A 19,976-nucleotide genomic window follows, 5' to 3' on the forward strand; every position below is an offset into this window, starting at 1 on the left:
GCTCCGCGAGGCCGGGCTCCGTTCTCCTGGGAGGAACAGGTTCCAGATTCTCCAGGACTAGGCAACAGAGTGGGAACACCCCCGCAGCCCACAGAGAGAGGGGAGTGTCCAGGTCTCTCTCCTCTGAAGACAGGCCCCGAACATATGTTCGGGGTGGATGGCATCCGGGGTGTCTGAGGAGGGGCTGGCTGCCCATCGCTCCCGGTGGTTCGCCCGAGGACTGGCTCATGTAGTTTCTGTGCCAGGTGCACCCCCAGTTTCTACGGTCTTGCGGCCTAAAGGAAAGGCTCATTTGGGGACTGTGACATGAGAAAGGCCTGCAACTGGAACCCACTGACTTCCAACAAGCCACTTTGCTCTGAGCCTCGGTTTCCTCATCGGTACATGGGAATAAGAATGACACCTTGCAAGGTCACGGGAAGGACCACAGATAATGGGGAACAGACCCAGAGTAGCTGCCCACTAAACTGTACCCAGGCTGCTGCACCCGCTCCAGGGCTGAGCGCCACGGCTATTCCCAGGGGAGCCCACCTGTTCCTGCCCCCTGCCCAGTTGCCCGCTCGGGAGACTCATGCCCAGCCGCACAGACCGCTTTTTGATTCCCAGCTCTGTATGAACCATGGGGAGGGATCGGTGTGGCCAGTCACACTAAGGATTTCACCTTTAACCTCCACAGCAACCCTATGAGGTCCACGTTACTAGCCCCTTTCTGCTGATAAGCAAACCGAGGCTCAGACAGCAACCTGGCTCCTGGTCCCCCGGTGCCATAGCAGGTAAATGGCAATACCGGGGCCCAAGCTCAGACACGTCTGGCTCTGGCCTGAGCCCCCATATCCCAGGCTGCCTCGTGGGGCCAGATGCCAGCACATTCCTCCCGCCCCTAGGTCCACGCCTCCTCTGAGGTCAGCACAGGTGTGGGTGGCCGTGGCCCGGAAGCTGTGATTCCCGGCATTCCCAGCCTGGGCAGAGCTCTCCCCTCCCCTGCCCTTATTAATTGCACCAGAAGCCTCCTGAGAAAATCAGCCTTCCCTCTCCTCCCGCCCCTCCCGCTCTCTGGCTTAATTACTCCTCCTCCTGGCTGTAATGAACGCCTCTGAGCCCCTGAGGCAGAAACTTCAGCGGGAGGGGAGGAGCGGCACCTCCGTGACTCAGCCCCTTTCCCCAGGCCCTGTCCTTTGAACCTCCTCCGGAGCAGCCTCAGCCTCAGCTGCAGAGGGCATGTGTGGGCGAGAGACTCCCAGCCTTTCAACCTTCTGGCCCCAGATGGAAGGCAGACACAAAGGATCTGCTCTAGATTGGGGGTCCAGCCCCTCAGCCCCTCATCCACCAATCTGCCCACAGGCATCGGAATGCCTCCCAGTTTCTCAGCACCCACAGGGCTGGCATGAGGCTGCTACTCTTTTTTTGTTTTTAAGGATTTTATTTATTTATTTTTAGAGAGAAGGGAAGGGAGGGAGAAAGAGAGGCAGAGAAATAGCAATGTGGTTGCCTCTCACAGGCCCCCTACTGGGGATCTGGCCTGAAACCCAAGCATGCGCCCTGACTGGGAATCAAACCCACGACACTTTGGTTCCTAGGCCAGCACTCAATCTACTGAGCCACACCAGCCAGGGCAGAGGCCAAGCCTTCTTTTTCATTCATTCAATCCAATACTCCCTGAGCACATGCTCTGTGGCAGTCCCTGGGAATGTGACAGGGAGGAAGACAGACAAGGCATGTGCACTCTAGGAGCTTATGATCTAGTGAGAACACAGGCCGAAACAAGTGAATGAAAAGATTAAGCCCTGGCTGGAGTAACTCAGTGGATTGAGCGCGGCCTGCGAACCAAGCATCGCAGGTTCGACTCCCAGTCAGGGCACATGCCTGGGTTGCAGGCCACAGCCCCCAGCAACTGCACATTGATGTTTCTCTCTCTCTCTGTCTCTCTCTCCCTCCCTTCCCTCTCTAAAAGTAAATTTTTAAAAATCTTAAAAAAAAAAAAAAAAAGAAGAGGAGACAAACACAGGGAGGGGAGAGCTATGTGACCCTGGGACCAGAGACTGGAGTGCTCCATCTGCAGGCTAGCTATGCCCAGGACTGCCAGCGAACACCGAAAGCTGGAAGAGACAAGGAAGGATTCTCTCCTATGGATTTCAGAGGTAGGGTGGCCCTGATGACACCTTGATCTTGGACTTCTAGCCTCCAGAACTGTGAGACAATACATTTCTGTTGTTTTAAGCCACCCAGTTTGTGGTAGGGCTGGAGTAATATAAAATGTTTATCCTACCCTGGCCTGGTGGCTCAGCTGGTTGGAGCATCATCCTGTACACCAAAAGGCTGTGGGTTCGATTCCCAGTCAGGGCACACACCTAGGTTGCAGGTTTGATCCCCAGTCAGGGCACATACAGGAGGCAACCGATCTACGTTTCTCTCTCATATGGATGCTTCTCTTTCACCATCTCTCTCTCTCTCTCTCTCTCTCTCCCCCCCCCCTCCCCTCCTCTTCCTCTCTCCCAAATCAGTAAACATGGCCTTGGGTGAGGATTGGTTTCCCCCAGCGTCTATCTTCCTCTTTCCATCCTGGGGCCCGTGGAGGCTGCTGGGACAGGACTTCTAACATGACAGATACATCTGGAAGGCTGTGGTACGCGGCCATTTTTTCAACGTCCCTACAGCCAGAGGGAGCACACAGCTTCTTAAAATAGAAGGTGTTTATGCTTGATTTGAAGCTGAACTCTACCTGGGCAAAAGATGTGCTTATGTGTACAAGGCAAAGAGCAGCACAGCGACTCCTGGTGGCAAAGGAGCAAAGCCAGAGCTGTCTCAGGAAGGCGGCTGGTGCCAAGTTCCGAAGTCACCATCCTGGTGAGGCTGTGGGACACAGAACCCGTGTGATGCTGCAGCCCTCGAACATTTCAACTTATTGAAAAGTAAACAAACAAAATGGATGTGTTCTCTTTAAAAATGTTTATGACATTCTGATAAGTGAAAAATCAGGAAAATTAATTGTATGTACATAATAACACAGCTGTGTTGTTTTAATGTATAAAAAAGAGCTTGGACATAGACCAAATGCAAATAGCTGCAGTATTATTAGTTTAGGTGGGTTTCGTTTCTCTAGTTTCAGTAATTTTCCCAAATTACTTTTATAGTGAAAAAAATTTTACTTATTTTTGTTGGATTTTTAAATTACCATTAAATTCAATAAATCGGTTAATAAAATGTATATGTTTTGCCTAGGCTGGTGTGGCTCAGTGGATTGAGCGCCAGCCTGGGAACCAAAGAGTAGCCAGTTCAATTCCCAGTCAGGGCACATGCCTGGGTTGCGGGCCGGGTCCCCAGTGGTTGGTGCTCAAGAGGCAGCCACACATTGATGTTTCTCTCCCTCTCTTTCTCCCTCCCTTCCCCGCCTCTAAAAATAAGTAAATATTTTTAAAATAGTATGTAAGTTTCGAGTGTGCAGTATTAGAACACACCATCTGTGTATTGCTTTGTGTGCTCATCACCCAAAGTTTAGTCTCTTTCCATCGCTATGTATGTGACCCCCTTTGCCCTCTTCCACCCCTCCCCCTGGTTTTGTGTATTTATTTATTTAAATGCTATCCTAACTGTAACCACCTGGTCCACTTTCCCTTCTCGCTGTCAGGCCCCTGGTCTCTTGACAGAAAGAACATTTTGCAAAAAATGTTTCTGACTCCTGACCTAATGTATTAATACTATCCATTGAGGTTAAATCTGGTCTTTGAGAAGTTCAATGTAAACCACAGCAAAGACATGCCTGGAGGGATAACAGAATTACATATGCAAATGAAATCCACCCTCCCCACCACCACCACTCCCACCTCACCTTCAGTCCATTCCTTATCTTCCAAGAGTCCAGCTAGGATCCGGCCACGCTCCTCAAAGTCCTGCAGTGGCTCCCCAGGTCTCCCTAACGGTCACCCAGGCCCCCACCTACCCTCTGCTTTGCCATACCCCTGCCCTTCCCCCGCCCCACCACACTAAGCGAGGGATCCGACCTTTCTCCCCACTAAGGAGCCGAAACAGGAGGACCACCACAGTGGGAGTGCAAGTCCTCCTCACAGGCAGCCCAGGGCCAGTCTGTGAATGAGGCTTGGACTGGAACCTGCACATTCTGACCCCAGATCAAGGTCAGGGCCACGCCCTACCTAGGGGTACACTCACCCAACACCCTTCCTGCACAGTGTATGCTCCACCAGGTGCCCCGACGGAGGATGCCTGAGGCCCCTCTTCCCGCCTTTGCCCCAAATAAAACCTCCCACTCCCAACACCTTTGCCCTGATTCCCCCCTTAGGCGGCGTCCTCACTCTGCCCCCGCCCCCGGGCTGGATGTTCAAGGCAGAGGGCTGGGGTATCCCGATCCAAGAGAGGTGCGCGAAGGTGGGGTAGCTCTGGGAGGGCGTTGGTTGGGGTGGCCAGAACCCGGGGGAAGGGGTGGTAAGCCGGGGCATGAGGGGACCAGGAGTTGACCCCCACACCAGTCACCCAGAGCACGATCCCACTAGTCCCCCGGGATGAATCTCAGCATTGCCCGCAGACCCCATTCTGCCAGTGGGGATTCACCCGGGCCTGGTACCGTGTGGCCGGATCGACGTCGCCCCCTTGTGGCCATAGTGTGCAACTACAACTTTGCCGGCACCCAGTGGTATCTGTCCTCTACACACTGGGGACGGAACGAATGGGCAGTTTGGGACCTGGACCTGTGCCCTAAGTTCCCCAATTCCAAGAGGCTGATTATTGATCAAACTACGACAGTTTCCTGAGCCCCGATACCCCACCATCCCCTGCCTACACACGACCTCACCTTGGGATGTGCACTAATAACGATTATCCATATGAAATGTCCATGAGTTGACTGTTAACATGTAAACACACAAAAAAACATACAACACACACACATGAACTCTGCCCCACACCTCATACACACGGACGACCAACACCTCCACACACTCCTCTCCGGGAGCCTCCCGCCACGGGGCAGGATTCTACCACCAGCACTAACGACACCCCCTTAACCGCAAGTCCCCCGGAGCACCCCAACCCCGCACGGCCCTGACGTTCACGCACACCACGCCCAGCCCAGCTCCACGGCAGCGTCTTCCGCTCCCCTTTCCACCTCCTCCTCGGCCTCAAGTTCACCGGGACATCCTCATAGGGAACACCACCACCTCTAGGGACCCGCCCACGTCTCTGCTCGCCTATTTTTTGGACTTTATCACACACAGAATCCCCAGGGATCTAGGGAAAATGCAGGTTCTCACTCCGCAGGCCCAGACGGGGCTCCAGACCCCACTTTCTAGCCAGGGCCCAGGTGGTGCCACGGACCGACCACACTCGAGTAACCGGCCTCCGCCTCTTTCTCTGACCACAGTCTCCGGGGGAGTTCCATCCGAGAACTCAGCCGCATCCAAGGCCCCGCCGCCCCCCGCCCCCCCCCCCTCCAGCCGGCTTCCCCAGCCTAGCTCCCCACCACTCCACCGACTCAGAAGGGTCAGTGATGGGGGAAGCCGATGGCCTTTACTCGGGCTTTGAAGTGGCGACATCGTGGGCTGCCCCCTCCTTCCTGAAACATTTCCACCCGTGGATTCCGGGGGATTCCTGGTGGGCCCCCTGCCTCCAAAATCCACCGTGGGCTCCGTGGCGGCTCCTATGCACACGCAGGGCTGCTGGGAAGTGCCACCCGTGTCCGGAAAGCACCGTTATCTTCACTCGTGGGAAACCAGCCTCCTAGGATTTCTGTAATCGTGGCCACACCCACTTCCCGGCATTCCCGCGAGAATTAAATAAGTCGATACAGGTCGCATGCTCGGGACAGTACCTGAGGAAGAGTTTGCTATGACTATCTTTAAGATAGTAGCCTTCGCTGAGTACCCCCAACCCCCAGAGATTGTCACCTGGAAGGAAGGCCCTTCCTGCCTTCGGGTTGTGGACACATTCTTTAACCACCCACCTACCTACCTGTCTCTTTTCTCTTAATCATCTCTGAGGGAAGGTCTCTATTCAGATGCTCACCTGTCTGCAATCTCTCTCTTACACTTCTAATCTCTTCCTTTGAACAACCCCTGGCCCTGGCGCCGCCGCTGCCACCACCAGGGCAAGTAGCCAGAGAGAAGCAGAGAGTAGGGGGCCCTCTGCTGGACAGGAAGCTCATAGCACACTCGGAACTGACTTGAAATCGCAGGGCTCCCTCCGCGACCTCGTGCAGCTAGCGCTCTGTGTGTGTGTGCAGTATCTAGGAATATTGCACAGACTTACACCTTGTAAGAAAACTATGCCTGGAAGAAGCAAACTAACTTTTATTGAGTATTTACCTTATGTCAGACTGAGAACTTGCACATACGGCAATTCTTTGGATTTTTATTTTTTATTTTTATTTTTTAACTGAATTTAATTTTTAAATTTTTACTTACTTATTTTTAGACAGAGGGAAGGGAGGGAGAAAGAGAGGGCGAGAAACACCAATGTGTGGTTGCCTCTTCAGCACCCCCTACTGGGGACCTGGCCAGAAACACAGGCATGTGCCCTGACTGGGAATCAAACTGGCAAACTTTCTGTTCACAGGCCGGTGCTCAATCCACTGAGCCACACTAGCCAGGGCTGGACTGTTTTCATTTTGAAGATGTCCAAACATATGTAAAAGTGAAGGGGCAGTACAATGAATCCCCATAACCCATCCCCCAGCGGGGGGAGAGGCCCTGCTGACACAGTGATCCAGGGTCACCTGCTGGGCCTGGAGTTAATCATCTACTGGGAATACCCCGGTGCCCCATTGGCTGCGAGGACCACAGCCCTCTGGGCTAAAGCCCAAGAGTGGGAAACACCTCCCCAGCCAGGATCTGCCCCCACCCCTTCTGGGGAAATGGGGCTGATACAGAAATGAGTGGGCTCTTGGGGAGCCCCCAGTCCGAGGAGGGAGACACCAGCCCTGCCCTCAAAGAGCCCTAGCGTGGAGGGAGAGACCATGCTTGGCCTCACAGGGGCCCAGAGTTGGGAGGAGGCAGGAGGCAGCCGCAGCTGGAGGGAAGGCCTCGGAAGGGGCGCGCCCTTGGGCGGGAAGGAGTAGAGAAAGACCAGCGCAGGGGCAGGGACCCAGAGAAGCACAGGGGAACCCTGAGTGCAGAGGCACAGGGGGGACACCGGGGTCAGGGGCTGCTACAGTGCGGGGGGGGGGGGGGGCATGCACTGAGGCTGGGGGCTCTGAGGGCGGGGCGGGGCCTAGAACCACCTCTTCTGGTGGATTCTGGGAAGTGTGTGTGTGTGTGTGTGTGTGTGTGTTGGGCGGGGCGGGGGAGGAGCAGCAGTAAGGCGGGAAAGGCCCCCGAGGTGGCCCCACAGGGGAGGGGCCCTAGAGGCCCCTGGGCCATTGCCTCACTGCCTGTTGGGACCCAGGCTTTCTAAGTAGGAAGATTTAAAAAAAGTTAGTGGAGGAGGTCACAAAGGCCAGCTCCCCCCGACCCAGCCAAAAGTCTCCTGTGCACGCATGCGTGCATGTGTGTGTGTTGGTGAGGGGTCCCCAGAAGGGGTCCGTGCAGTCACCCAGCATCCTCTGGGACACTCGGGAAAGAAACAGCCAGGCCCTTGATCTCCACTCTGGCACAGCCCCAGGATGCCTGTCTCCGAGGGGGGCGGGGGGCACAGACCTGCACTTAAGGAAGGCATGAGCAGGGGTGGGTGAGAACGTAGGTCACCGAGGGTCTGGCTGTGACACTAAAGCTGTGCGACCTTGGCCATGACACCGCCCCTCAACAGTGGTTGTGCCCTCCTCCGCAACCACAGCGGGTGGGACTCCATCGGGCAGAGCGTGCCCAGTGTGGGCCATGGACGACTGATGGCCGATGAATCACATCCTGTGACAGTTTGCAAACCCCTTTAAATTCTTGCCTCAGAGCATGGACCTGGAGCAGAACGGCTTTGCTTCCAAGACCAACTCCACTGCTTCTGGGCAGAGTGACCCAGGCCCTCACATGCTTCTGGGCCTCGGGTTCCTCATCCGTAAAATGGGGATACTCATACCCACCCTGTGTTACCAACAGAGCAGGTAACCCTGTCCAGCTGGAATTTAATACTATTGTTTTGTGCTTTATCCCGAAGGCTTTTTTCTGTTTGTGGTCGGTGACCCCGCCCTTCTAGTTGCAGTCCTGATATGGATAAAGTCTAAAGAAAATGTTTAATGTAGCCTCAGCTGATGTAACTCCGTGGATTGAGCATGGGCTGCAAACCAAAGGGTCACGGGTCTGATTCCCAGTGAGGGCACAGGCCTGGGTTGCAGGCCAGGTCCCCAGTGAGGGCCACGTGAGAGGCAACCACACACTGATGTTTCTCTCCCTCTCTTTCTCCCTCCCTTCCCCCCTTCTCTACAAATAAAGTGTTTAACCCCTAATAAGGGGTAATTTAAGGATATGACACCCTTCTTCAGGGTGGTACTCAGGAGCTGGAGCGTTTGAGTCAACCTTGTTTGAGCTTGGACCCCTGGGCAGAGGTGCTCGGCCCTCCTGCAGAGCTGCCATCTTCCCCCCTCCTCCCACTCTCCCCCCTCCCCCCTCCTTTCAGTCCCCTCCCTCAGTCCGCGGTGGGGGTGGGGGTAAATGCCACCTGCTCTCTCCTCTTGCTTCAGTCAGAATCCCCTTTAATTTCCCAAAGTCACCCCTGGGTCCGCGGAGCCCTTCCTGCAGCCCGCCTTGGCAGCAGATTAAAGAAGCTGTCATCCTTTATCTCGGCCATGTGACCCTCGCTAAAGGGAGAGTTCCCTACTCCCCCACCGGGGGCGGGGGATCCTGTGGGCCCCGCCTCCTGAACCACGGTCTGAACCTCTTCAAACGCACCCAGAGCCAACTGGGGAGCCCCCCGCCACAAGCCAGCCCGGTCCTGGGGCAGGTTAAGAGGCCCCCAGAGCTCTGGACAGACGGTCACTCGTGGTGGGGAGAGCTGGTTTGGTTGTCATGGCGATGATGCAGTTGGCCTGGGCCCTCCGGGCCACTCCCGCGGTCGACAGGCTGTGGAGTTCCGGAGGCACCGCGGGCACTCGGAGAAGGCTGAGCGGCAGCGTGCGGCGGTGGGCGGCGAGGGGTGCCAGCCCGGGGCGCCGGCTCAGCACCGCTTGGGCGTCCGCCCAGCCAGAGCTAGAAGAGGCCGTGGGTGTTGAGGACGATGCCCACTCACCTGCAGACAACAAGCCATTGTGGGCGACACCCCCCGCGCCCCCGGTGCCCCCCGAACCTCCCGGGCCCGCGGGCGGCCGCTCGCTGGTGCAGAGGGACATCCAAGCCTTCCTGAACCAGTGCGGCGCCAGCCCCGGGGAGGCGCGCCACTGGCTCATGCAGTTCCAGACCTCGCACCACCCTGCGGACAAGCCCTTCGCTGTTATCGAGGTGAGAGGACCCCCGCGTCCGCTGTGTCGCAGCGAGGGTGTGGGGGTTGTGGGGCGACCTATGGCCACGCAGGCAGGATGGAGAGCAGATGCTGCACAGCGCAACCCGCAAGGGGCGCAAAGGATCCGGGACACCGACAGCGCCCAGGACTGGGCGAGGCTTTGAGCTCTCCCAAAAGTCTAGCGCCGAGCCCGAGCGCGGAGCCTGGGACGCTAACCCGCCAAGTGTGAGGCGCTGCAGAACCGGACATGGGCCCAGTTAGGATGACAACTGAGGAACCTGGACAGGAGCCACTTGCGTCACCCCCTCCCCGCAAAATGTCCTAGAGTCCAAGGTCGCGGGGAGGAGCGGAGGGAGGAACACTGGTGTGAGATAAGGGGATGGCAAGACCCAGCGGGGCAAAGGGCGGAGCAGGTGGGTGCCGGTAGCCAGACATGGGGCCTGACTGCTCCCAGGAGGCGTGGGGACACCTAGCGGGCCCCGAGAGCACAGCAGGCGTCGGGGCCAAAGACTCACCTTCTGAACACGCCCGCTCCTCGGCAGGTGGAGGAGGAGGTGCTCAAGTGCCAACAGGGCGTGTCCAGCCTGGCCTTCGCCCTGGCCTTCCTGCAGCGCATGGACATGAAGCCCTTAGTGGTCCTGGGGCTGCCCACCCCCACGGCGCCCTCAGGCTGCCTTTCCTTCTGGGAGGCCAAGGCTCAGCTCGCCCGGAACTGCAAAGCGCTGGTGGACGAGCTGCGGCACAATGCCGCCGCGGCGGTGCCCTTTTTCGGTGGCGGGTCGGTGCTAAGCGCCGCCGAGCCGGCCCCCCACGCCAGGTTAGTGCCCGCCCAGCCCGCGGCGGAGTACTCGGGCCAGAGGACCCCGCCCGTGCTGCCCGACCCCGGCGGGCCTGGAGGGGCCCTCTTGAACACTGCGTCTGGCCCGCAGCTACGGGGGCGTCGTCTCCGTGGAGACCGACCTGCTGCAGTGGTGCCTGGAGTCGGGCAGCATCCCCATCCTTTGCCCCATTGGGGAAACGGCCGCGCGCCGCTCCGTGCTCCTCGACTCGATGGAGGTGACCGCCGCGCTGGCCAAGGAGCTGCAGCCCACCAAGATCATCTTCCTCAACAACAGGGGCGGCCTGCGCGACAGCAGCCACAAGGTGTGTCCCCCTCCTTTCGGGCCCCGCTCCCCACGACTAGCCGAGCCCCTCTCCAGCCTAGCGGGTCCAGATGGGGTGTCATAGAGAGTGGCACGGCGGGCAGTGCCCAGGTCTGAGGCCTCTCTGGCCGAGGACTCTGGGAGGAGGTAAGGGTCAAGGGCTCGTCCAGGAGAGGTCCCTCGGGTAGGGTGGCCCAAGGCCAGCTGTGGGCCGGAGGCTCATTCCCAGGCCCCCGACGCAGGTCCTCAGTAACGTGAACCTGCCCGCTGATCTGGACCTGGTGACCAGTGCCAAGTGGGTGAGCCCCAAGGAGCAGCAGCAGATTCGGCTCATTGTGGACGTGCTCAGCCGACTGCCGCCCCACTCCTCGGCCGCCATCACCGCGGCCGGCACGCTGCTCACCGAGCTCTTCAGCAACAAAGGTTAAGCACGGCAGGTGGGCGGGGCCGGGTTCCCGGGGTGAGCACTGGCCCACTGGGGTGGGGGTGGGCTAAGCAGGAGAAGCCGGGGGTGGGGGGGCCTCTCCTTCAATAAGACCACAGGGGGACTCCACCTCAAAGGCCTCCAGCTCTTGCTGAACCTGGCGGAGGTGAGCACAGTGCACGAGGCCGGTCGGCCACTTGGACGGAACTAGGCAGATGGGCGTGGCTTGGGGGCATAGAGGGCGGAGCTTGGGGGGGCTGGAACCGAGTGGAACCGACTAGACTGGGAGACAAGGGTAAGTGGTGGGGGGTCGGACCAGGGGAAGTAGGTGGGCGTGCGGGCGGTGGGCTGACCTTCAGGGACAAACTGCCCGGGACACGCATCTCCCTGAGTGCCGGTCACACTCCAGATCTACGCAGACCACAGAGAGCATTTCACCGGGGAGATATCCCAACGAGCCCGCGTCCTGTCTTGAGCCCCCACCGGGCCACCCAAACGAGGAGAGGATGCGACCTGGCTCTCCAACGAAACTCACCCCTCCCTTCTGCCGCACCCCCAGGGTCCGGGACCCTGTTCAAGAACGGCGAGCGGATGCTGCGGGTGAGCAGCCTGGACAGCCTGGACCAGGGCCGCCTGGTGGACCTGGTCAACACCAGCTTCGGCAAGAAGCTCCGAGACGACTACCTGGACTCGCTGCGCCCGCGGCTACGCTCTGTCTACTTCTCGGAAAGGTGAGCCTGGGGGCCTCACGGGGCCGGGACCAAAGGACAGAGCGGGGCACTAAGACCAAGGAGACGTCCCAGCCTGACTCTTCCCGCGGCACCAGGTACAACGCCGCCGCCATCCTGACCACAGAGCCGGTCCTGGGGGGCACCCCGTATCTGGACAAGTTCGTGGTGAGCTCCAGCCGCCAGGGACAGGGCTCCGGCCAGATGCTGTGGGAGTGCCTGCGGCGGGACCTGCGGACGCTTTTCTGGCGCTCCCGAGTGACGAACCCCATCAACCCCTGGTAGGTCCCGCCCCTCCCTGCTCCGGGCTGGGCACCGCCCCCACCCCCACCCCCAGCCTTCGCCAGCCCCGCCCCGGGGATCCACCCGCCAGGAAGGCTGCGCGTCCCCTTCCCTCACTAGCTGTCCTTCCCCACGGAAAGGCCCTGCCCTCGGCAGCCCCACGTCTCCCAGGACCACACACACAGCCTGAGATTTCCTCAGAGGCAGACCACCCAGAACACACTCCGCCGCCCGCGCCCTGCGGCCCTGCATTCCTCGAAGCACCCCCTCCCCACCGCCGCGTCTTTCGGGGTCCCAGAAACCTGAAGGTTCGGGCTCTGTGCCAGGCCCAACTGCCCGCTCTGACCTCAGGCTCACTGCATCTCCAGCAGAACCCCCTGCCCTCTCTTTCCGTCAGCAACTATGCCCTCTCCCCCCATTGCCCTGCTAGTGGGCACCGAGCGTTGAACGAGAACCCCTCCGCTGGCTGCAGAGCCAGGGCCGTGTATGGAGCACAAGGGGCGCCCCCATTCTAACCACAGCTCTGTGACTCCTGCAAGCTGCCTCACTTCTCTGGGCTTTCTCAGCTGCTTCTCTGTGAAAGCTCCCACCACCACCACCAGGCTCCCAAGGCACTGCTGGGAGGATAAAACCCGACAGCAGACCGCAGCTCCCAGCAGCGAGTCTAGCAGTAGGCGGCCCTCAGTGAAGGCCCAGGGGGGGATGGACACTGGCCCTGCACTGAGAGCCGCCACCCCCCCCCCCCCCCCCCCACTAGGTACTTCAAGCACAGCGATGGCAGCTTCTCCAACAAGCAGTGGATCTTCTTCTGGTTCGGCCTAGCCGACATTCGAGACTCCTACGAGCTGGTCAACCACGCCAAGGGGCTGCCGGACTCCTTCTGCAAGCCGGTTTCTGACCCTGGCAGCTGACCCTGGCCACCAGTCCCGCAGGCCCTGGGACAGCCGGGGTGGACCAAAAGCCACGTCCGCTGGAAGGGAGCCCGGGCAGCCACGAGCTGGACCTGGTCTGTTGGCTGAGTGCTCCGCGAGGAGGAAGCGGCCCCTACTCTCCTCTGCCCAGAGGCAGAGGGCGAAGTGGAACCAGCTCGGGAAGGAGGAGGGTCCACCCAAGACCCCCGCTTGCTCCAAAGCCACAACCACTCGGCCTTCACCTTTCAGTCTAGGGATCTGGGGTAGGGGGCAGGGGCGGGCTCGCCTTCAAGGGTTCTTCTGCTCAGGGCTCGCCTGAAGAACAAGTCCGTTTCTGTGGCCTCTGTGCTGTGTTTTGAGGCGTGCTTGACCCAACTATGACCCCTATCCACCTGACATTCCACCACTCGTTTTAATCCCTTTAGGTCTTCCAACTTCTCAGGAGGCTTTGATTAAAGTGCAAACTGTGTCTGAGAGTTAGCTCACCCTTGAAAGGAGACGAGCAGCAGCCCTCTGGGAGCAAGCTCTCTCTCCAGGGCCGGAGAACCAGGGGACTCCCAGAAGGGACAGAAGGGGCCAAACCATGGCCGCTGCAGCCTCATTCATCCCTCAGTGCAGCCCCCAGAGGGCTCCCCTGCTCCCGAGTGGGGAAACATTCTCCATTCCACAGGCCAGACCAATTTCAGCAGCCCGGCTCCCTTTCAGGCAGGGCTCAGAACCAAGCCCAGACTTGGCCCAGGTCCCCTTGGGCCCCTGGAGGTTGTGTCTCCATCTCCGTGGGGGCGGAGAGGCCTCGACCCAAAGCTGGAGGTTTCACTGAACACTTCTGACCCTGTCACGTGCTGGGCCCCACACTGGCTGTCGGGGCTACTGTCTGCCAGGAGGTGCAGGGACCAGTGGGGAGAGGTTCAATTAATAAGCGGCCGCCACAACGCACCAGGGGCTGGGAAGGAACCAAACCCCAGGAGCACCTCTGTCTTCCCTCAGGAGAGGGGTGGTGTTCAGCACACACCGGGCAGGGGCATCGGGCAGACCTGACCTGGAATCCAGCCCTCCGGCCGGCTCTGCCCTGCGGCTCAAGGCAAGCTGCTACCTTGCCCGAGTCTCCGTTTTCTCATCTGTAAAATGTGAAATTCTTGGACACTCAACGTTAGTTCTCTCCCTCTAGTTGCCCTCTCCAAGGATGTCATCAAAAACAACTGATACCAAATGGGGAGGGGAAATAAGCTCCAAGAGGGAGTGAGGTGAGAGATCAAATGAACGTACTCCGGGGAAGATGAGGCGACCCTTGGAGAGAGAGCCGGAGGACTGTGGGAGCTCTCGGAGCAGGGGAGAGACCACAGGCGGGCCTCGGTGGGGGTTAACCGGATACGGGCTTCCTAGAAACACAAGAGCAACCCCAGCCAATGGCAGAGTGCCCTGTGAGGAGGAGAAGAACAGAGAAGCAAAGCCAAATGTCTGTATAAAATGTTTATTTTTGGAAGAGTGTGTGGTCTGGTATTTGGGAGGGCACTCGCTCCCACCAGGCCAACCGAGGAACTGGCGGTAGAAGGCCGGAAGCCGGCCGCTGCCCACCCCACCCCCCACACCTGAGTCGTCTGGGGCCTGCTCTGCTCTCAAGGTGGGTGGCAGCTAGTGCCATGTCTGCCCCTGGCCCATCCTGAGGACCCGTGTGACCTCTGTGGAGCCCAGTCGCTCCGCTCCTCCTGGGCCTGATCCATGTGTCAACACGCATGCTCAGTCTCGGTCTCCAAAAAAGCACTGCAAAGCCCGGCTGCATCGGCCAGGTTCGGTAGGAAGTTTCCCCTTTTGCTCACCTCTGATTCTCAGTCTCCCTTCCTCTGCCTCCCACTCTCAGTACCCCCACCCTCGCCCAGCTTACTCTGCTTTCTGAGGCATGAGGCCCAGGGGAGCAGCTGGCCTCCGCTCTCCTCCTAACAAACAGGAAAAAACAAAAAACAGCCACCACCACCCCCTTGTAAGGCATTATCGTCAGGGCTCCCCTCATCCAGGGCTGAGCCCAGGAGCTGGGGGACAGACCGGCCTGTTGCCAACACATATACATGTACACAGAGCAAAGGATCGAACAAACAAACCAAAGAGCATAAATAAATGTAACAGGGCCAGCCCAAAGGCAGGGCGGCCCTCGGTGGCTCCCCGCGCCCATTTCAGCCTCTCCCTGTGGGACTCAGCCGTCGGTGGCCAGGATGACCGCCGTCCCAAAGATGCCCACACTCTCCCCAAGCAGCTTCATCTGGTTCCAGAACTCGACGCGCCGCGTGTTGTGCCAGTAGGCAACGTTGCCGTCGATGAGCAGCGTGACCGGGGGCAGCAGGATGGCCAGGATCTGGGCAGCCAAGGTCACGTAGTAGCCGGACAGGAAGGCCAGGGCCAGGACGCCGTACAGCACGAAGAACAGCTGGATCGTGAGCTCCCCTCCTGGGAGGTGGTTCAGGTACGCCAGCCGGTCCTCCTTGCTGTACTGCAGCGAGTAGGCCTAGAGACACAGCGTCTTGTAAGCCTGACCGACGGGCTGAGGAGCCTGTCGGGAGCCTGGAGCTTAGCCTCTGCGAGGTGGGCTTCTGACTCCCCTCTCAGAGTTGGGGCTCTCTGAAAGTAAGGCCTGCACCTTCCCCTCAGACTAGGGTGGTCCATGAAATTAGGGCCTATGTCTCTCCTCTCCCTGGGAGCTCAGAACGTAGGAGGTGCATCTCCACAGCCAGACTGAGGGTCTCACCTCTGATTCCAGAGCTCTGCATGCAATATGGTTACCTAGTAACTAAGAGCAGGCCAAGTAGCCTGATCACGAGTCCCTGCACGCTGGCCTTCCCTAGGGGCATTAGGGAGGACCATAATTGGCTACCCCTAGGCAGCCCCCATCAGCTCTGATTGGTGGAGTTGCAGCTGGGGCCTGAACCCCACCAAGCCTCTCCTCTGTCTCCTCTCCCTCTGGGAGCCAGAGCCATGAGAGGAACGATCCATCCTGTTCTGGCTCCCACACTTGGGACTGAGTGGCAAGTCCAAACTTTTCTCCCGCTGGTGGCAATAGTATTGGAAGAATGCTGGCCAGGACTCAGGTATTTCCAGGGCCTCTGAGGCCCGGGGCTGGCAGGGGCGAGTCCCAGAGTCAGGCATCAGGACCCACACGCAATGCCTTCTTCTGCCCACCTCCCTGGGTCCTGCTGAGCACGGGCTCACATTCCACTCCCAGTCAAGCACCTTCTGTCTACAGTCCCCCGACCTACCACGCAGATGAGGTAGATGCCCAGGAAGACCTGGCCAGTGGACTGGAGGGAACGGCTGCGGGGTTTCCGACGGTAGAGCTCCCCAGCGCCGCTGGCCAGCACAAGAAAGCCACCGATGATGGCAACTGTGCGTGAGTACATGCGGACCTGGGCCAAGACAAGGAGGACCCCCGTCAGGAACTGAGACTGCCACGGATCTCCTGACTACCCAGAGCACGGAAGTGTCCTCTCTACACATCCCTTTCCATCTGATGAACCCTCTTACCTTTTCCAGGTGTGGTGGGCAGGTACAGCAGAAACAGACAAGTCTTTTTATCAGAAGTGGCCCAGAGGGGTTAATAAAATTGTCCAAGATCCTACAGAAAGTGGCAGAACCCGGATGCCAAGCACTGGCTCCTTCCCGCCCCCAGACCTGCAGGCTGGAATTCCAACGTTCTGTCTGCTCTATGACGTAGTCTGTTCCATAAAAAAACCCACTGATCTCACTGCCCTGTAGCTGCTCACACCTCTGCCACCCCTACTGGACAGATGGCCCATTCCTCCAAGGGCAGTGCATTTGTCCAGGCCTGTCTCCAAGCCCATGACGCCCGGCACAGGCTCTGTCACATGCAGACTTAAATGCTACACTGGGATTACTTAAACTTCATAAAATCAGATCGTTAGATCAGGCACTCGCCGAGGTTCCTTTTGCCCTGAGCCTGAGATTACTAAACTAATGGTTGAAAGGATTCTGGAAACCAGGTGACCTGGGTGCTGGTCCCACCTGTAATGCTGTGGTGTGACTTTAGATAAGTCTGTTTCCCATCTCTGGACCTGTTTCCACAGTCTGAAAGGAAGACTTGTGTGGTCTCTAAGGTCCTTCCATTCGTGCAGTCTGTAAGAATCTCCACACGCCTCGGGCTCCCCAACACCCTAGACAAGTGTCCTGCCCAGGGCCGAGGCGCTCACCTTCAGCCAGTCCCCGTAGTGTACGTAGCCCCCGATGTAGGCGGCGTAGGTGCTAATGGCCAGCTGGAGTGCGGCTCCCAGCGCGAACCAGCGCCGCTTCACTCCGAAGGACATGAAGCTAGCGCACAGCACGGCCGCCCCCATGTCGAAGTACAGGTAGGGCACTGGGATGTCGGGCTTCCTGCACACCGGGAAGGAGTAAGCAACAGGGACAGAATGAAGTGGAAAGAAGAGCGCTGAGATCCCCCCCCTGAGTTCCCGCCAGCTCCACTGCTCCCCCAAACCAAGACCCCGTCTCACGGCCAGGTCCCCCGGCTCTATGCTCTAAGCTCACCTTGCTCTCGACCAGACACCCTAACAACTCCGAGATCCCAATTCCTCCCAGACCAAGGGACACAACTTCTGAGCCCCATCACCTTCCCCACCTCACCGCACCCCCGTTCCCGGGACGCGCCGTACTGCCTCCCACCGCCAGGGCCGGCTTACCGGCGCGCCTCGGCCCTCTCGGCGTACAGCATGAGTTGGCTGAAGCAGCCCCAGAAGGGGCAGCGAGTGAGCAACACCGAGCCCAACTGCATAAGCAGCTGCAGTGCCCACCGTCGCGATCCCACCTTCGATGCCATTTTGGAGAAGGGCAGTCCGCCGCAGCCTCAACCCGGGCGGAGAAGGCGGCGCGGGGTTGCTATACGCAACTTCCGGCCTTGGGGAGTTTGCCTCTTGCCCGCTCCGCCCGGAAACAGCGCTCTCGTTCTTCAGTTCCGGACTTTAGGTGAACTTGATGTAACGAAACAAACTAGTCTTTGAATGAGGCTAGACCAGAGCCCCAACCCTAACTCCAACGTTACTTTGAGCATACTGCCTACAGTTTCCAAAATTTATCTGTGAAACGCAAATGACATTCACCTGAGGGTTGTTGTGAGATTTAAATGTGACAATGTTGGTTCTAGCACCTAGTGGGTGCCTACACACTCAAGCCAGAGGAAATCCTGTTTCTGTTTAAGTTCAAAGAGGGTTCTCCTGAGAGTTACCTTAGAGAAGCCTGGTCTTGACCTCCCTTTGCTAAGTCCGCTAAAACGGAGATCTGGTGTGGACATGTGGGGCATCTCAACTCAGCCCGTTTTCTTCAGCTCCCATATTCCCACTCTGGCACCAACTACCATCTTTTGTGGGTTTAACTGCAGCGGGTTTCCAACTGGCCCCCCTCACTTCTCCTTTGGCCTCCTCATTTGTGCTCAGCTCCCCTATTTTTTTATCGTTGTTATATTTCAGTTATCTGAATTCTCCCCTACCCCGCCCCAGTCAATCCCCACCCTGTCGTCCATGTCCATGAGTTACTCACACTTGTTCTTTAGCTAGGCCATCCCCTTCCTTTCCTCTCATCCTCCGCCCCTTCCCGCTGGTTCCTGACAGTCTGTGCCTGTTTCCATGCCTCTGGTTCTATTTTGCTCACCTGTTTTGTTCACTAGGTTCCACTTACAGGTGAGATCATATGGTATTTGTCTTTCACCACCGGGCTTATTTCACTTAGCATGTCTCCAGTTCCATCCATGCTGCTGCAAAGGGTAGGAGTTCCTTCCTTCTTTCTGCTGTGTCGCATTCCATTGTGTAGACAAACCTCAGCTCCCTTTTTTTGTTTTCACAACTATCAGGCACCTTTCCTTTGAATCCCTAATCACATTGGCACATTTATATATTTGTGATTCTTCTGCTAATGACTAGATTAACACTAGACTGAGCTCCAGGTCAAGGAGTGTCTGGTTTCTGTTTACAACTGTATCCCCAGGGCCTGGTACACACAATGTGGTCAGGAGACATGCGCTGGATACCGCAAACAAAAGGCGTTGCCACTGTGTCTCATTCATTGTAGTACTTAGTAACTGTTCATTGAATTAAAAAAATGGGTAAAAGTTCTGGGTGTTCTGGGATTGCCACTGCAAAGCTGCTCCCACCCATCTTCCTGCACCCCATCCACCATCCTACAACACAAATTCATCTTCCAATACTGACGTTAAGACTCTATGAGCACCTGAGGGGTGAACACAGCCATTTGTCCCTCCCGCCACCACGATTCCTCCCACCCCTGAATGGGCAGACAATTGAGTCCCTAAGACTTGTGAGGAACATCCATTTTCCTCTCCCACCGCTCCATCTGCTCTCCCTAATCCGGCTGCATCAGCTTCCCTCTGCAACACTCCCTACCTCTCCAGAGGGCTCCCCAGCTCCCCTGGGGACACTGCTTGCACTTTTACTCGGGCCATGACCACAGCTACAGTCACGGTGACCAGCAGGGTGCCCATGACACCCACCACAGTGGCTGTGTTGGCCAGAGCCTGGCCCCATGCTGCTCAGCACTGCTCCCACCAGCCTTCCAGGTTGAACACAAGTCAAGTTGCCCAGGGTGGCTACATGAAAATGCCAGCCAGCTTCCCAAAGGCCCGCTGCAGGTCACAGTCACCTACCCAGAGGTTATTGGCCAGCAGGACCAGTGTGCCCACTACCTGGATGCCTACCATCACCATGAACTCAAGGGTGCTGCAGCCTGTTGCCTACAAGAGAGTAGGCCCAGCACCTGCAGCACTGCAAAGGTTTGGGCTTCCAGTTTGCCAGGCTTGGCAGAGTGGCCAGGCCCACATGCCCAACTTGCTACAGCTGGTTCCCAGCCAGCGAGAGCCAGTGCAGGCAGAAGAGGCCCCTGAGCCGAGCTGTGCCCGGCTGAGCCAGCTGGTTGTGGCTCAGGTCAAGCTGTTCCAGGTTTCCCAGGCCCCACAGGCTGCAGGGGCTCAGGGGGCAAGCAGGTTGAGAGGTCTAGGTGGAGCAAGAGGCCAGGGTGGCTGACAAGTCTGGGGGCAGGCAGGCCATCTGGTTGTCCAGCCACTACAGGAGACCCAGACGCCCCAGTGCTCCATCAGCCAGGTCCCACAGGACAT

General features: G+C 58.2%; 2 protein-coding genes across 3 annotated transcripts; one reads left to right on the forward strand and one right to left on the reverse strand.

Annotated features, from left to right (window-relative positions):
- The first annotated feature begins 8,526 nt into the window (after positions 1 to 8,526).
- On the forward strand, positions 8,527 to 13,332 carry NAGS (N-acetylglutamate synthase). The gene is made up of 7 exons (XM_028521551.2): positions 8,527 to 9,368; positions 9,912 to 10,186; positions 10,299 to 10,512; positions 10,754 to 10,934; positions 11,495 to 11,666; positions 11,762 to 11,944; positions 12,703 to 13,332. Exons 1-7 carry the CDS (start codon positions 8,940 to 8,942, stop codon positions 12,854 to 12,856), a joined length of 1,608 nt encoding a protein of 535 aa, XP_028377352.1. The 5' UTR covers positions 8,527 to 8,939; the 3' UTR covers positions 12,857 to 13,332.
- Positions 13,333 to 14,311: 979 nt separating this feature from the next.
- TMEM101 (transmembrane protein 101) lies at positions 14,312 to 17,726 on the reverse strand. Of its 2 annotated transcripts, none has more exons than XM_036033986.1 (4): positions 17,661 to 17,726; positions 17,050 to 17,230; positions 16,102 to 16,248; positions 14,312 to 15,353 (listed from the first exon to the last, which is right to left on the reverse strand). In XM_036033986.1, exons 2-4 carry the CDS (start codon positions 17,191 to 17,193, stop codon positions 15,045 to 15,047), a joined length of 600 nt encoding a protein of 199 aa, XP_035889879.1. In that variant the 5' UTR covers positions 17,194 to 17,230; positions 17,661 to 17,726; the 3' UTR covers positions 14,312 to 15,044. The 2 variants fall into 2 exon arrangements, with proteins under 2 accessions (XP_035889879.1, XP_028375753.1); XM_028519952.1 differs by having other exon boundaries at positions 17,536 to 17,693.
- Positions 17,727 to 19,976: the final 2,250 nt, after the last annotated feature.

The sequence above is a fragment of the Phyllostomus discolor genome, chromosome 8 (genome assembly GCF_004126475.2).
Source record: "Phyllostomus discolor isolate MPI-MPIP mPhyDis1 chromosome 8, mPhyDis1.pri.v3, whole genome shotgun sequence".
Lineage (NCBI taxonomy): Eukaryota > Metazoa > Chordata > Mammalia > Chiroptera > Phyllostomidae > Phyllostomus > Phyllostomus discolor.